Source organism: Neolamprologus multifasciatus, chromosome 22 (genome assembly GCF_963576455.1).
Source record: "Neolamprologus multifasciatus chromosome 22, fNeoMul1.2, whole genome shotgun sequence".
In the NCBI taxonomy this organism is placed as follows: Eukaryota; Metazoa; Chordata; class Actinopteri; order Cichliformes; family Cichlidae; genus Neolamprologus; species Neolamprologus multifasciatus.
The window spans coordinates 4,221,603-4,238,145 of NC_140459.1; the positions used below are offsets into that span (position 1 = coordinate 4,221,603).

General features: G+C 41.1%; 1 protein-coding gene and 1 long non-coding RNA gene across 8 annotated transcripts in view; one reads left to right on the forward strand and one right to left on the reverse strand.

The window, feature by feature from the left end:
- LOC146492675 (uncharacterized) overlaps positions 1–16,543 on the reverse strand; it is a 17,004-nt gene continuing 461 nt past the window's right edge. The window contains exons 2-7 of one of the 5 annotated variants that reach the window (XR_014871884.1): positions 15,160–15,249; positions 11,829–11,907; positions 2,459–2,540; positions 1,746–1,797; positions 210–281; positions 1–110 (exon numbers count right to left, since the gene is read on the reverse strand). This is a non-coding gene — a long non-coding RNA (uncharacterized LOC146492675). The other 4 variants (XR_014871887.1, XR_014871886.1, XR_014871885.1 and 1 more) reach the window with 4 other exon arrangements.
- Positions 1,801–16,543, forward strand: part of styk1a (serine/threonine/tyrosine kinase 1a) — a 23,255-nt gene continuing 8,512 nt past the window's right edge. The window contains exons 1-10 of one of the 3 annotated variants that reach the window (XM_085148372.1): positions 1,816–1,933; positions 2,438–2,554; positions 5,678–5,733; positions 10,973–11,230; positions 11,332–11,568; positions 11,748–11,929; positions 12,535–12,615; positions 14,210–14,418; positions 14,625–14,665; positions 15,155–15,251. In XM_085148372.1, the coding sequence (XP_085004498.1) occupies positions 5,679–5,733; positions 10,973–11,230; positions 11,332–11,568; positions 11,748–11,929; positions 12,535–12,615; positions 14,210–14,418; positions 14,625–14,665; positions 15,155–15,251 (1,160 nt within the window). In that variant the 5' untranslated portion in view covers positions 1,816–1,933; positions 2,438–2,554; position 5,678. The other 2 variants (XM_085148374.1, XM_085148373.1) reach the window with 2 other exon arrangements.

Below are 16,543 nucleotides of genomic sequence, written 5' to 3' on the forward strand. Positions count from 1 at the left end.
CTCTGTGTTGCCCTGATGAACTTGTTGAAACCAGAGACAGCAGCGAGAGCACCAGGACAGATTTCCATGATGGTTGAAACCAAAACAGCCACGGCAGTTTCACCGTGCTCCTAAAGGAAGGTAAAAGTGGAAAATCAAGAAGGATTAAACCTGTGGCCTTCAATGGCAAGGCCACTACAATGACACCTCACACAGGCATTTGTTCCTACTGAGACTTCAGGCCTCTTCAAACTGGATCTGCATGTGGTTACTCAACTTTTTGTTTCATCTGAGGTGTAGGCCTGAAGTAAAACAAAAAGGAAACGTCACAAATTAATACCAGATTAGCTTTCCAGTTGATTTAAGTCCACCTATTCGCTCTAATTACAGCTGCTAAACCAGGATTTGTGTTGGAAGGGTTAAATTAACTCCCCAGTGTGCATTAGTCCAGCAGAAGCACTGGTGAGAAAGCTCTGCTGTGTTTTGTGCTTGGACCACACAGTATGGATCATATGGGACAGACACAGCTGCTTTAACAACTGCAAACTAACCACACTCGAATCATTATTTATTCAGCCCTCTCGCTAGCCATCTCTCGCCCACTGTAAGAAACCTCAGAGTGTTCCTGGATGGCTCTTTTAAACTTGAGAAACAGATGTCCACTGTGGTAAAAAAAACAGCTTTTACCAGTTGCGTCAGATTTCCAAAGCAAAGCCGTTCCTTCCTTTAAAGGACCTTGAAAAGCTTATCCACGCATTTATTACATCCAGATTGGACGACTGTAACTCCCTCTACTCGGGCCTCCAACACTCTTCTCTTTGCCGGCTTCAGTTAATTCAAAATACAGCTGCGCGTCTTTTAACAGGTACGAGAATCCATGAACACATAACTCCAATTTTAGCCAAATTACATTGGCTCCCTGTTAAATATCGTATAGATTTTAAAATTCTTTTGTTCACTTTTAATATTCTGAATAATTTAGCGCACAGCTATCTCTCTGAACTACTCCTCTTATACAATCCCAACAGAGCACTTAGATCGTCCAATCACAGGCTCCTAGTACAACCTAGGACTCGAATGAAGTCGTGAGGTGACCGGGCCTTTGCATCCATGGCACTCAGACTCTGGAATAACCTCCGTGTTCATATTCATACTGCCGAGTCGATCCAGTCTTTCAAATCACGTCTTAAAACTTATTTTTTTACTTTGGCTTTTGATTCTGTCTCGTTGGCTGGTCCAGCTTGTTGTGTTGTTACCTATTGTTTGTTGTCCTCTTTTATTGTTTGTTTTAACTGTCTCATGCTTTTACTGACTGTGAAGCACTATGGTCAACACTGTTGTTTTAATACGTGCTATATAAATAAATTTTGATTTGATTTGATTCAGCTACGATAGTTGGACAGGTTTGAGCTTTCACTGTCTGTGTATATTCAACAACTACTACATTTAACTGCAGGCCAAGTCTGCAATTAAACAGACTGTTTGCTATGCAGTCCAGTTTTTCTGCAGCGGATGGAATAAAAGTTATTACGCATTTCCACCCACTGGGAAACTCCAAGTTTGTCAGCTAATAAATCCACCCAGCTGACACACATACACAAACACAGAGAGAAAACATGAGCAGTGACACACAAAAACAAATACAACACTGACTATGTGCAGGTGATAAAGTGTCGGTGGTGGGCGTGGCTAACCTGAGGCAGAGAGACTGAGAGAGAAAGACTGGAGAAAAGTCACAAGTGAGAGACCTGAAACACAGATCCTACCTTCACTGATGTCTTCAGTGGAAATGTGTCTGTGTGTGGATTTCTCTCCATACTTCAGGAAACCATGAAAACGGAGGATTTGTATTTGTTTCATAGCTTATATGGGACTAAGGACAAAACTACACGCTTTGGATACAAGAAGCATCCAGAATCTGATACGTACACAGCACCAGAGAGTCAACCAGCAGGTAAGATTCAAATATATGTGTCAGACTAACATACTAAATAAAATTAAATGATATTAAACAGTGGTCAAATTTTTAATTTGAGGCGTGATTTCTCTTTCCTTTTAAACTGAAGACTGAACAAGAAGTTTCACATCACTGTAAATTTAGTACACCGGCTACGTGCTCTGGTGCCTTTTGTGCACTAGCATTTGCACACATGTGTGTGTCTTAAATTTTTCCTGTTTGCCATCTCTCTATACACACATGCACAGTGAGAACAGAGCCTTTTGTTGTGCGTGCAGGCGTGTTTTGGTGACAGAACAATGCAGACAAACTGGTTTAGTGACACTGACACAAGTTAGAGAGACTGTGCGTGGATGCATATGTGTGCATGCATGTTCTGCCTTTTTCAAAATGCTTACCACATACCAGTGTGTCTCTGTAAGGGGTGTGTGCGTGCATGTGTCACAGCAGCAGTCAGTCAGTAATAAGCTCTGATGGATGAGGATGACATTTCATTTACAGAACCTGAACAAGCACACGTACCTTTAGATCAGTCGCAGTTGATGGTTTTGATCCCGTTGCTTCGCCGCGGCAGCCTGTGGTGCTGAAACTGCTGTTTGAATGACTGAAAAGAAAAAGGTAGGTTAATGTTATTTTTAACAAAGATTATTTGACTTAGAAGACTTTAAAGGAAACGTCTCTAACAATCCTCTCCATTCAGAAATACATTCAATATGGTGACATGAAGTACTGGTTTATATTAACAAGTCATATCACGATTGAGAGCCGCACCATGATGTAAACATCATACATTTAGTGTTTGTAGTATCTCTGCTCACAGGATCGTTGATCCTTTTTTCATATTTATATTTTTAGCATTTTTGTGCTTCTTCGAAAGAAAACAAAGTAACTATCAGATGATTTGTACACAGTGTTGGGAAGGTTACTTTTAAAATGTATTCCATTACAGATTACAGAATACATGCCCCAAAATGTATTCTGTAACGTATTCCGTTACGTTACTCAATGAGAGTAACGTATTCTGAATACTTTGGATTACTTAATATATTATCATGCTGTTTACAACTACATGAATGTACTATTGCTGTGATTTATTACTGTTACTGAAGGTCCGCGGCTCCGAACCGTAGTAAAGGGACCTCTGGCTAATACGGTGGGTTCTGTGTCGGCTCGTAGCTGAAAACTAGCTTTACTTTGTTGTCTGGGTCAACTTTGCTAGCAGAGACAGAGAGAGGCGCTGAAAGGCTGCTCCAACAGAACTTATTGTTTTTGGAGGAAAACACGAACACGGTGTACAGTCGAGTCTTAATAGCTTACTTACAACTGGGCTCGTCAGGCTCTCTTCTTGGCTGCAGTGGTTATTATTATATTTACATGCTTCCAGCTCCCGTTTTTGCTCGATGACAGCTCGTACTTTTCCTTTTTCTCCCTCCCTCGCTCACAGACACATAACGTGTATGACAGTCCATTCTCCCTGCAGCACGGACTACACTGCCCATGATGCTACATTCTTTAGAGCTATACCTGTAGCATTCTGCCTATTAGCTTAGCACAACAACAACAGGCGCTCTCTCACCCAGGAAACACGCAGAGAGAGAGCGTAACCCTGTAACCATGGCAACCGTAACGCTGCCGCCTGGAACAACAGAACGTAGCTGTCAAACAAAACCCAAACAGTCCTGACCCGCCACAATATGAAACAGGGAAGTACCGCCGTGTAATCCATTTATTTCAACAAAGTAACTGTATTCTAAATACCACCTTTTTAAACGGTAACTGTAACGGAATACAGTTACTCATATTTTGTATTTTAAATACGTAACGGCGGTACATGTATTCCGTTACTCCCCAACACTGTTTGTATGGCACAGTCTTCTCTGACAGCTTCAGACTCATGAACAAAGCTTTTCTGGTTACCAAGTGATGCCACTGACCCCCCCCCCCCCCCCCCCAACCCCCCAACCACACATTGGAAACTCTTGATCCAATAGTTTGCAGATAGAAACCAAACCAGAAACAAAACTGTAGCTTTAAGGTCAGCAATCTAAAAACAGTCTCAGCAGTGTTCAAAAATCTGTTTTTCTGCACTACTGAGAAAACCATGAGACTAATTTCATAAATTTATATAACAACCACCATAATTACAGACAACTGTTGAAATTTTAAGCAATTTAACATAAGCTGATTTTTGTTCGTCTGCTACAAACAGGATTATTCAAACTTGTTGAACGAGGTTGTGTTTTTGGAATCACCTGTTTTAAGCATCTCTCTGCAGAAAAAAGTTGTTGTTTCCAATATCGTGACCTGAGTGACTTTAATCTCCGAGTCCTGTGATTAGGTTTTATTTGCAAAATGACTTTATCGCGCTCTCATCTGAGTAAATAATGCTGCTCTTCTTGTGATCACCTGAACATCAGGCGGCAAGTGTGAAACACGCATGTCTATATTTGCCAAACAAATGAAACAAACAGGAGAGCGTGCTTCCCCGAGAAGAAAAAGGTTGTAGAAGCGTGTGTCTGAATCCCACATGGTCCATTTATGACTCAATAGCACTGCAATCATACTGGGAATGAACAGCACATGCAAATACACGCAGTCAAACGTGCTTGGGAGAGACATATACTGCAAATGTTTTCATTCAGATCTCCCATTTCCTATTTAGTGTTGTGCTTTACATCAGCAGTCTCCAACCTTTTATGCGCCACGGACCGGTTTATGCCCGACAATATTTTCACGGACCGGCCTTTAAGGTGTCGCGGATAAATACAACAAGATAAAACTAGTACCGGTACTGAAAAAAAGGAGATTTATTCATAACACACGTGAAAAGACCCAGGAAAACAGAGTTAACGATAAAAAAAATAACGCTGAAAACCGATAAAAACCCTGAAAACTATACATTTCACACCTGAGCCTCAACTCTCACGGAGGCCCGGTACCGGTCCGAGGCCCGGGGGTTGGGGACCGCTGCTTAACATCAGTATTTGTTTTCCCATTTTTTCCTTCACTGTCAACTTTTAAAACACGTTTTAAAACACATTTTTATTCTTTGGCTTTTGGCCTCAGCGGGACACGGTTTCTTGAAATTAAATGAATTATTAACTAATTAGTTATTTTACTTTTTTCCTTTATTTAGTTTTTATTTAAGTAATTGTATTATTTAGTTCCAATGGACAGGACTTTGACCAGTTGTGGTTTCTTTTAAAGTGCTTTATAAATAAAGATGACGATGATGATTTTTCTTGTACAGAGACACCTTCAGATGAATAATATTTGAAAAACTCTGGTTTTAATAAAATGTTCAAATTAAAGACGTTTTTTTATATCACCTGTGTGATTGAAGAAGTTGAACCGGCTGCTGTACGTCACGAGGCTTGTGTGTTTCAGGTCACTGCTAGTTGATGCTATAATGACATCTGCTCTCTCCATTATCGTTGTAACCAATAGCTGGTCAGCACCACATGTTTCACCAAGCACACGCTGGTATATTTGCTCTGTTAGTCCAGATTAAAAGGTCACTGCTAATATTTGTTATGTGAATCTAGATGGAATAAAAGGCCAAAGTCAATATTGAATTGATTTGCTAATGTTGATCACTAACAGTCTGTATGTCTGTGTGCGTCCTGCTGGACTGAACTTCACTGTTCATACAGTCACTATCTGAGTGACTGTGTAAGCTGTGAGGATTTCAGATATCTGGCTCATAGTAACGTTGATCTGTGTTCTGCTTTCCCTCTCCAGCATGTCTACAAACTCTACAAACGTTACTGTGTGTCCATCGAACAACACCCTGTGCAGTAAGTGCTCTAATCCTACTTATCGCTTTCCACCTGGACCTTTCAGTTCTTCTCTCGGGCGATCACATAGACACTTCTATTCAGCTTATGTGACCTTATAAATTATTCTACTCAAGACATCTTGTTTATTATGAATTTTGACTTTAATGACACCAACTTAACAGCTTATCTTGTACTTGATTGAGTTGAAACCTGAAACTCAGTATCTAAGAAACCCAAAGCTTAATGTGCATCTAACATCATGTGTTTGATCACATTTTCTGCTCCTTTTCAGCCCAGTCACAAATATTTGGAAATATGAACATCTACTCCATCTATTCACTGGCCACTTTATTAGGCATGCCTTGTTCGTCCTGTATTGAACCCCATTTTTCCTTTAGAACAGCCTCAGTTCTTCGAGGCAAAGATTCAACAAAGTGCTGAATGTTTGACAGCATCAGGCTGCAGATTTACTGGCTGCATGTTCATGATCCCAGTAGTGCTCTAATGTCTGGTGGCTGTGGAGAGCATTTGAATACACTGAACTAATTTGAGATGATCTGAGTTTTGTCACATGGTGCATTATCCTGCTCGAAGCAGCCGTCAGAAGAAGAGTGCACTGTTTTTAAATGGATGGAGATGGTCAGCAGCAATATTCTGGCAGGCTGTAGAATTTAAGTGATGCTCAGCTGGTACTAAGGGCCGGATCAGTTTGGCAAGAAAATATCCCCACACCATGACACTACCATCAGAGGCCTGAACCGTTAATACACGGCAGGCTAGATGCATGCTTTCATGCCAAATTCTGACCGTACCATCTGAATGTTGCAGCACAAATCAAGACTGATCAGACGAGGCAACATCTTTCCAATTTTCTATTACCAGGTTTTGGTGAGCCCAGGTTAACTGTAGCCTCAGTTTTCTGTTCTTAGCTGCAGTCTTCTGCATATCAGTAGTTCCTGACATATTCAGACCAGCCTGTCTGACATCAATGACCACATCATGTTCACTCGCCCATCCCGATGCTCAGTTTGAACATCACAACACCTGAGTGCACACACTATCGGTGTTAACAAGCAGTTGAACGTGTGCATCTAAAAAAAGTGGCTGGTGAATATACTTTTCATCACATGGTAACTGGGTCAACATTTGATGTACTGGCAAATGATTGCAATCTATTCTGTTTACACAGCGTTCCAACTTCCTGGAAACAGGTTTGAAGAGTGATTTTGGTAATTTGGTCATGTGATGTGTGGAGACAAAAAGAAGTTATTTATGGGTGGTGACTCATCAATACTGCTGGAAACGTCCACACGTACACGGGTATTTTTGAAAGTTTTAAAAAATAATCCCGTCCACACGTAAAGGCAGAAATGAAGGAAAACGCTGCTAGGAACATGCCAAAGCAGCAGGTGGCGCTATATTCCTAACCGTGTAGAAATGTTGGCCAATCAGAAGTCTAGAAGCCTCGGCGGGAAAAAGTAAACAAAGCTGGGGCATAGAAGCAGTGTTGCCAACTTAGCGACTTTGTCGCTATATTTAGCGAGTTTTCAGACCCCCTAGCGACTTTTTTTCTAAATAAAGTCGCTAAAAAAAAGACGTGAAAGCTCATATCGCTTTTACTCTCAACAAGCAGCAGGTGCTGTAACACAGTCAGTTCTTCTTTTACTCTTATGCTGTTTTGTGGATCAGGTTTAAAACTACTTATAAACACACACACAAAGTAACTCCACCAGAGTGCCTATTTCGGGTCACTTTTGCTGGTCCAAGCCCGGGTAAAGGAGCAGGGTTGGAATTGTGACATTACAAAAAACAATAATTGCTAAAATAAATTTAATTTGTAGTTCTAAATAAACTCTAAATGCATTTAGCACGTTTTCTGCTCACTTTATGTCTCGTCCACGATGTTATTTCTCTCTCCAGCAGCGTAGGTTACAATTACATTAGCATGACCAATTATGCAAATTAGGTGATGACGTCATTTAGCGACTTTTAGGACAGCCAATAGCGATTTTCCTTACTGAGGAGTTGGCAACACTGCATAGAAGCAGAACCGAGTCGTATGTGTGGAGGGACAGTAACTGTGTGTGTATATGTAAGCATTTAAACACTGCAGAGAGAACAATTAACAGTAACAGTATTGTAGAAATTCATTTCACCGAAACAATAACGTGGCGCACAGTGTGACCTCAAATAAATGCGCACACCTTTGAAGCTGCGTTTTCTCCGTTTTTCTCCTCCACACGTAAATGCAAAAACAGAGTTTTCAAAAATATTCACCCTGGCCGGAGTTTTCAGTGACCAAAAACGCCGTTTACGTGTGGAGGAAAGGTGCAAACGCATAGAAAAATCGGCGTTTTCAAAAATACCCGGGTACGTGTGGACGTAGCCTCTGTGCGATCTCACAGTTCATTACTGGACAAGAATATATATTATTATTATTATTATTATTTCTTTTTTTTTACCATTCTTTTTTTTATATATTTTTTTGCTCACTGTTTTTTAGAGCCTACCATAATGTTCCGTGTTTCCTTAACTTTCTATCTCCAACTACTCAAACAGAAGAAATAAAATGCAGTCCTTTCTTGTAGATTCAGTTCAATTCAATTCAGGTTCATTTATACAAACAATAAATCACAACAACAGGGACTTTATACTACAAGGTAAAGACACTAGAGCGTTCTGGAGGAAGCCCTGACAATAAAAACTCCCTTTTATCAGGAAGCAACCCCAGCATAACCAGGCTCAGGCAGGGCAGCCACCTGTCTGTTCAGATAAATAAAATAAAATGTAAAAACCCTCTGACAAAACCTCAGAGACTTTCCATATGAGCTCAGTCTTTGTTTGACTCTCAATAGAACAGAATGAGAACGGGGCGATGTGATGGGTTGGTAAACATGGAAATGGTAAAAGCTCACGCTAATACAATCCCTTTAATGAAAATGACAGGAAATGATTTATGGTACTCTGTAAGGCTCTCACCACACCTAAGAATGTAATAGAGACTACATGTACCAGTAGTTTTACATTCCAGTTTGCTCTTTCTAAAGGTTAAAGCAGGTGGAAAAAGCAGGTAGAGCTTAAACAGTGAAAACATCAGTGGAAGGCTGAGCCCCCAAATCTAATACATGAATGCCAAACAACATAAAAAAAAAAAGGGCAGGGCTTTTGAAAGCTCTGCAGATCTATTGTAGTACGAGGAAAAACAAACAAGGCTTAAGCTCAAGATTTCAACATCAACTGTGATGGATTAATGATTACTACAGTTACCGATCACTGTGTTGATGTTATATGTGGGTTAAAAAGGAAGGGAGTGGAGCCAGAGCTAAAATTAAAGATCTGACGCAATCAACTAGCTCAATAACGAGTTGAATTTCTCACAGCTAACAAAATTAATTAGTTCACTAATCAAAATGCATGCACTCAAAGAATGCATGCTCTTTGAACTTTCCAGATGCCACAGAGTGACTCATTCCAGTTAGTCGAAACCAGTTTTACTATCTAACCACAGCCCGATGTGACAGTATAGCAGGAGACTTGCCTTTTACACTTCACTTGCCGTCTATGGTGCAACAATACCAATATAGCAGGATGATGTCATCGAGGTGGCTCATATCTGCTAGCTCAGTGACAATTAGTCCTGGTTGTGCTCTGGAGGTCTGCTGAACAACAACTTAAAGCAGGTGGAGAATTGATTCACAAGCTTCTACACCAGACTCACCGAGGCTGCAGACTAGAACCATGACCAGCACCAAATTCATAAAAAGGTTTATTTTTATCATACTGGGAATGAACAGCGATTCTCCTTCGTGAATCGCAACCTTATCGTGGTGGAGGGGTTTGTGTGTCCCAGGGATCCCAGGGGCTATGTTGTCTGGGGGCTTTTGCCCCCTGGTAGGGTCTCCCATGGCAAATTGGTCCTGGGTGAGGGACCAGACAAAGAGCGATTTAGAAGACCCTTATGAATAGAACACCGAGGGAACAGTTTACCCTGCCCGGGATAGGGTTACCGGGGCCCCGCCCTGGAGCCAGGCCCGGGGAGGGTGCCCGAGGGCGAGCGTCTGGTGGCCGGGCCTTAGTCCATGGGGCCCGGCCGGGCACAGCCCGAAGAGGAGACATGGGCCCATCCTCCCGCAGGCCCACCACCCGCAGGAGGCGCCATAGGGGTCGGGTGCATTGTGTGCCGGGTGGCGGCCAGGAGCGGAGGCCCTGGCGGACTGACCCCCGGCTGCCAAGACTGGCAATAGGGACATGGAATGTCACCTCTCTGGTGGGGAAGGAGCCTGAGTTAGTGCGTGAGGTTGAGAGGTACCGGCTAGATATAGTCGGGCTCACCTCTACGCACGGCTTGGGCTCTGGAACCAGTCTCCTGGAGAGGGGCTGGACTCTGTCTCAGTCTGGAGTTGCCCCTGGTGAGAGGCGGCGGGCTGGGGTGGGTATTCTAATATCCCCTCGGCTTGCTGCCGGTATAATACCTGCTTGACCCCACTAAAGAATCAAGATCTGTGGGAAACGCTGCTGGTTATCAGCCAGTTAGGCCAGCAATAGAAAGCAAAGTCAAAACACAACAATCACATTACTCTACATGCCCTGAAATAATGTAACCTCATTATCATATCAGGGATAAATGGCCTGGTAATGGTAATGTATAGCGCTTTTCTAGTCCCTAAGGACCCCAAAGCGCTTTACACATCCAGTCATCCACACATTCACACACTGGTGATGGGAGCTACATTGTAGCCACAGCCACCCTGGGGCGCACTGACAGAGGCGAGGCTGCCGGACACTGGCGCCACCGGGCCCTCTGACCACCACCAGTAGGCAACAGGTGAAGTGTCTTACCCAAGGACACAACGACCGAGACTGTCCAAGCCGGGGCTCTTACCAGCAACCTTCCGATTACAAGGCGAACTCCCAACTCTTGAGCCACAATCGCCCCTGAAGCGGCGAAGCTTTGTTTTCCACTTCCCAAGCTTCTATCTTTAAAATAGACAGATCAATGGTGAAAGCCGCTTCGTCAAATTACAGTCTTGTTTAGCTGAATACCAACATCTCACGTAGGCGTAAATGGAAAATGATGCACTGTCTAGGTGGACTTTTCTATCAGCAGGAGGTGCAATAGCCAACATATTTAACCTGCTAACATGCCTTGAGCTAAACAGCAAAAATAAACCTGCACACCCTCGTCTACAGTGCAACGAGGAAACGAGTGCATATCCGACCTGAAATTTACACATGAACTCGTGTGTTTCCCTCTAAGGGATAAAGGAACATCAGGTGGAAGTGATTATCGTCCCCGCGCTGCTGCTCTTCGGCACCCTGGTCACCTTAGTGCCCCTGTTTATACTGAGGTATTGCTGTGATCGCAATCGGACACAGGTCAGAACGGCCCAGCACTACCACAGCTCATCACACAGACAGACAGAGAGGCATCAACACCAACAACACAGCACCAACCACCACCACAGTCATCGCACCAAGCACCAACATCACAGATCTCATCTGCAGGGCATTGATGGTGAGCCAGCATGCAGAAGTGTCTTTGTGCACATTTAATTAATATTTGAACTTTTTTCATCTTTACATCTGCTTAATGTCCACTGTTCTTTCCTTAAACAGCGCCCCCTGGCATCAACCCACTGGAACATGAAGAGCTGCCAATGTCTGTTACACAAGTGCAGCAGAATGTCAGGCCAGCGATGGCTGCAGCACCACAGAGGTCCGCAGAAAGGCATCACGAAGCCTTCAGCCAGGTTGCTGCACTGCCGCAGACTTTCTCCATCCACCCTAATGACACAGTCAACTTCTTCAGAGCACGCACGGACAACAAGAACGTCGTGCTGAGGGTGCTGAAAGGTAAACTGAGCTGCTTGAAGGTCTGTTTATGGAAGACAAGTTTTGGTTTTGCACAGGATACCTGCAAACTGGCTTACAAACAAGGGTTTTCTGTTTTTTGTGTCTCAAAAATGATAAATTATTGACTGTAATTGGAAATGTTGAGTCTAACTCTGTTATCAAATATTTATTTTTCCCAGAAACAGCCACCAGCAGTGAGAAACAGAAGTTTTTGGGGTTTGCTTCCTTTGTGTCTGGATTGGGGCCGCATCCCTTCATACCTGCGCTGCTCGGCGTTATGTCGGCGCAGTCGCCTTTAGTCATGGTGGTGGAAGAGCTGCAGCAGAGAGACCTGCTGGGCTTCCTGTGGAGATGCAGACAGGTAGAGCAACCTATTAGTTATTCATGACGCTGAGCATGCTCTGGAAGTTTACAGTGTAGCAACGAGAATTGCAACAGTGCATGCAAAGTAAAAGGATCATTAACACAATTAAATATAAAACAATAGTATTTAGTTCTAAATTATAATGTAATGGTTTCTCAAGTTTCAAAATGCTAATTGAGCAACAATTAAACTGCTAAATTGGAAGTCACAGTTTAATGGTAAAATACATCATTCGACCCAAGAGTTTGGCTGAAAAGCTTTTTGAGGTTAAACATAAAAACCACTATATACCAACTAAACATAGTAAACGGGATAAATACAATATTAATCACATATTATATAGAAGGATAATGTTTAGCTTATGAACTCTAAACTTAATCATGACTGGAGTAATTACAGCCATCTGCCTGTGAGGGGCAGTATAGTGCAACGTAAGCTGTTTCTGAAAAGATTTGAGTAACCTGGCAGTTACAGTGTGTCCTCGTCTATTGGTGTACGGTGATTGTCAAAGTGAATACTCACTAACACTGATTGTTTATAATAACATGACTACTTTCTGAATGTAACCAGTCTGACACATTTACATCTTTCTCCCACTGAAGGATAACTCGGGTTTACAGCCTTCTTGTGACATGACAGAGAAGAGGATCTTCACCATGGCAGCACAAGTGGCCTCTGCTCTGGTTGGTTAAACAGCTGTCTGCCCTTCCAACAGTCTGCTTCACGATCTTTGAGCGAAATACTTCCCAAGAAAACTTTATTTGTAAAGCACTTTAAAAACAGCAACTACAACTGTGGATTGAGTGAAAGCATAAATACAGTATAAATTATTAGACACAGTGCAAAACAAATATATCTGAGACGCATTCATAAGAACAAGAAAACAGAGTATCGGAGATTTTGAAGTTTGTAATCGTAATTAACGATATTAAAGAAGTGGTTTGATATAAATAAATTATCGTTGAATCTAGATAAAACCAAATTTATGTTGTTTGGAAACCAAAAGAAAAACATCAAAGTAGAAATATGTGTTGACTATGTATATTTAGAAAGAGTAAATGAAATAAAATTTCTTGGGGTGATCATTGACCACAAGCTCTGTTGGAAGCCACATATTACTTATGTTCGGGGGAAAGTGGCACGGGGAAAGCAAAGCATGTTGGATCAGAAAGCACTGCACATTTTATACTGTGCTTTACTACTGCCATATATGAGCTACTGTGTAGAGGTCTGGGGAAACACATACAAAAGTAACACACAAACAATAACTATAATACAGAAAAGGGCCATTAGATTAATTAATGTGGGGTACAGGGACCATACAAATGCACTCTTTGTCAAAATGCAAGCTATTAAAGCTTAAAACAGCACAAATAATGTATAAAGTAAGAAATAAATTGCTTCCAAAAGAAATCTGTAAATTGTTCATAGAAAGAGAAGGTGGGTATAACTTAAGAGGGAAATGGAATTTAAAAATACAAAGTGCTAGAACAACTTTAAGAACGATGTCTATCTCACTTGCAGGAGTTAAATTATGTAACAGTCTAACAGAAGAAATAAAAGACAGTAAAAACATAAAACAGTTTAAAGTAAAATATAAAAACCTCATTTTAAATAAGTATAAGAATGAAGAAAACGGGGTTAACCCAGGACGGTGATGGTGTTGTGGTTCTTTTTTGTTTTGGTTTGTTTGTTTTTCCATAACTTGTGTATCTGCAAATATACACCTTCTGTATTTTTCATATGAAAGAAACGATACTGTGGTGGGGCTTGCTAATGTCTTGTTTTTGATTTATGCATGTTTTGTTTTGCTTTACTTTTGTTTCATATGTTGTTTGTTTAATTTAAGACTAAAAAAATAACTAATTAAATGAATGAGAGGTAAAACTTGAGGGGGTAGGGACAAATAAGTAAATACTTCTGCCTACTTCTTTTCAAACAAATAATGGAACGATATTTTTTAATGATTGTGAAGGCTCATGTTTGAAATGTTTGAAATAAAAATGAACTGAACTGAACAAGAAAACAGATATTTTAGAAATGTGCCAAAAACTTGTTCAAAACTAAAAAAAATTACATAGAAATCACATATTTACACCCAAATTTGAGGCGGCACACTGGACTTCACTGAGAAATCAGAAGTTAACCAAGCAAACATTCAGCCCCTAAACGCTGGATGTTAATGTTGTGAAGTCTGGCTCATGGTTTTATTTCATTATTTATGTATTTGTAGTAATGGACATCTCCTAACTCTGAAACTGTCTGAACATCTTCTAGGACTACCTGCACAGTCAGAACTGTATCCATGGCAATGTGGGAGCTCGCAGTGTTCTGGTTGGTGGAGACATGACAGCTAAGCTGTGGGGGTTCGGCCCGGCCCACCGCAGGAGAACCCAGGGCAGTTCAACGGGAGAAGATACAGTGACTAAGAAATGGCAGGCGCCTGAAGCGTTGGCCATGAGACCCATCGCTAAGAGCAGCGACGTGTGAGTGTCCTCTGTGAGAATAAAAGATGTCGCTAAGATCCCCGTCAGTGGACAGAGTTGTCAAAGACCGATTCGTGTCCCAGTCCATCCCTGGATGCTAGAAGTCCAAACTATTGCACTGACGGCACATTTTACTGTGTTTACACTCAGTAAGGTAAAAGTAAGAGTGAGAAAACTGACATGCCATTCTTGAACTTTTCTAACAGATGGTCCTTTGGCATCCTCATCTATGAAATGGCCACATTAGGTAAGTATCCTTCTTTCTTTTTTTAAAGAAAAAAGAAAATTAAAGGGTGACATGTAAGGATTTTATAGTCTCTCTCCTTTTACTGGAGTTTTGGGTGGACAGAAATTTTCTAAATCTGATATAAATGTGTTTCTCATAATTCAATACTGGTGTTATGCTAAAATTTGATTTCCCATATTTAGACTTCTATAAATGACTTTCTGGCCTATAATGTATGAAACATATGTCAGTGTATCCCCCATGATTGATATCAAGTCGCCTTAAAACACAGACAACATTCCTGTAGGGGCTGGAAAACAGTCCTTTTTGCAAAAACAGTTATTTTAAGAATAGATAAATGTATTAAACTCAATTTATTTATAAATCCTGTTCACTAAAGTCTCTTGATCAATACACACATTAAAAACCCAAACAATGCAAATCACTTTTTTGGCACGACATGGTCAGTGAGTGTGCTCTGTGACAAGATTGTATACTCTAACCTTTCAGGTGACCCGCCGTTTGCTCAGGTCCCGTCGTCTGAACTTCTGCAGCATCTCCAAAGAGGGAGTCACCTCAAACGACCGGACACCTGCTCCAACTCACTGTAAGAGCAACAGCAGACCAGCAGTTTGCATCAATCATCAGCTTATACAAAGTTGTCCAACCTTTAGCCCGTGACTGTTTAGGAGACGTTTCTGAGCTTTGTTTCCCCCCATGTGGGTTGAAAAAAGAATCCAGTCTTTTTGTTCAGGTGTGCCTACACTGGGCTGCCTGACCGCCTACTCTTACACCATCAATCAGCAAATTAATGTATTTTTTATTAAAACTACTTTCAGTGCATCTTCTTTTACGTCTGAACAGTCAGCGTCAGGGTCTGCTTGGTAAACTTTGGCTTTATACTAATAATCAGAAGCAGAACCTGAATGTTTTAGCCAGAGGTGTGGACTCGAGTCACATGACTTGGACTGGAGTCAGACTCAAGTCATTAATTTTATGACTTTAGACTTGACTGTGACTTGACTGTGACTTTTACACCAGTGACCTGGGACTTGAATTGGACTTGAACCGGTTTACTTGAAAAGACTTGATATATTTCACCCCAAATCTAAAATTTAACACGCATATTATATAGAAAGTGTGCACCATTAATTCAATTCATTCATTCATTTATTCCAACCACACTCGTGGTTACGTATGTGTGCATGAGCTGTAGCACAGCCAATCAAATTAACCAGATTTTTTTTTAAGAAGAAAAAAAAAAACGCTCAAAAAAGGCTGCAAGGAGTTATTTTTTTCAGGTACACAAACTATGAAGTAATCCACAAAAAAACGAAATGCAATATGCAAAACATGCAAGAAGAGAATCACAGACAGATGGAACAACTTCCAACTTTGTCCGACAGTTGAAGTTGCATAAAGAACGGTAGGTGGTGCTTCTCTTTTGCGACGATGAGATAGCTGACTTCATCTAACTTTGTGATGTCAACTAACTTTAATGTGTATGATATCTTTGTCATGCTATTTTAAAGCCGGTCCTACAAGCGCATCCAAAAATAACATGCAGCTTATCTCAGAATTGTTGGTGAAAATTATTCTTGGAGCTAAGTTTAATTGAGCTGCATTGTATAGAGGTGCAATTTCACAATTTGTGTATATTTTCTAAGTTCACTATTTCATCATGTGTTGAGAAAAACACAGATTTAAAAATCACATGGTCTAATATTTACATTTAGCATAACTGCAACATTCTTTTTTTTCAAGACTGGAAAGGACTTGAAATTCAAAGTTTCAGACTTGTGAATTTACTCGGACTTTTAAACCAGTGACTTGAGACTCTGACTTGCCTGACATTACTTGAGACTTGACTTGTGACTTGAGGATAAAGACTTGAGACTT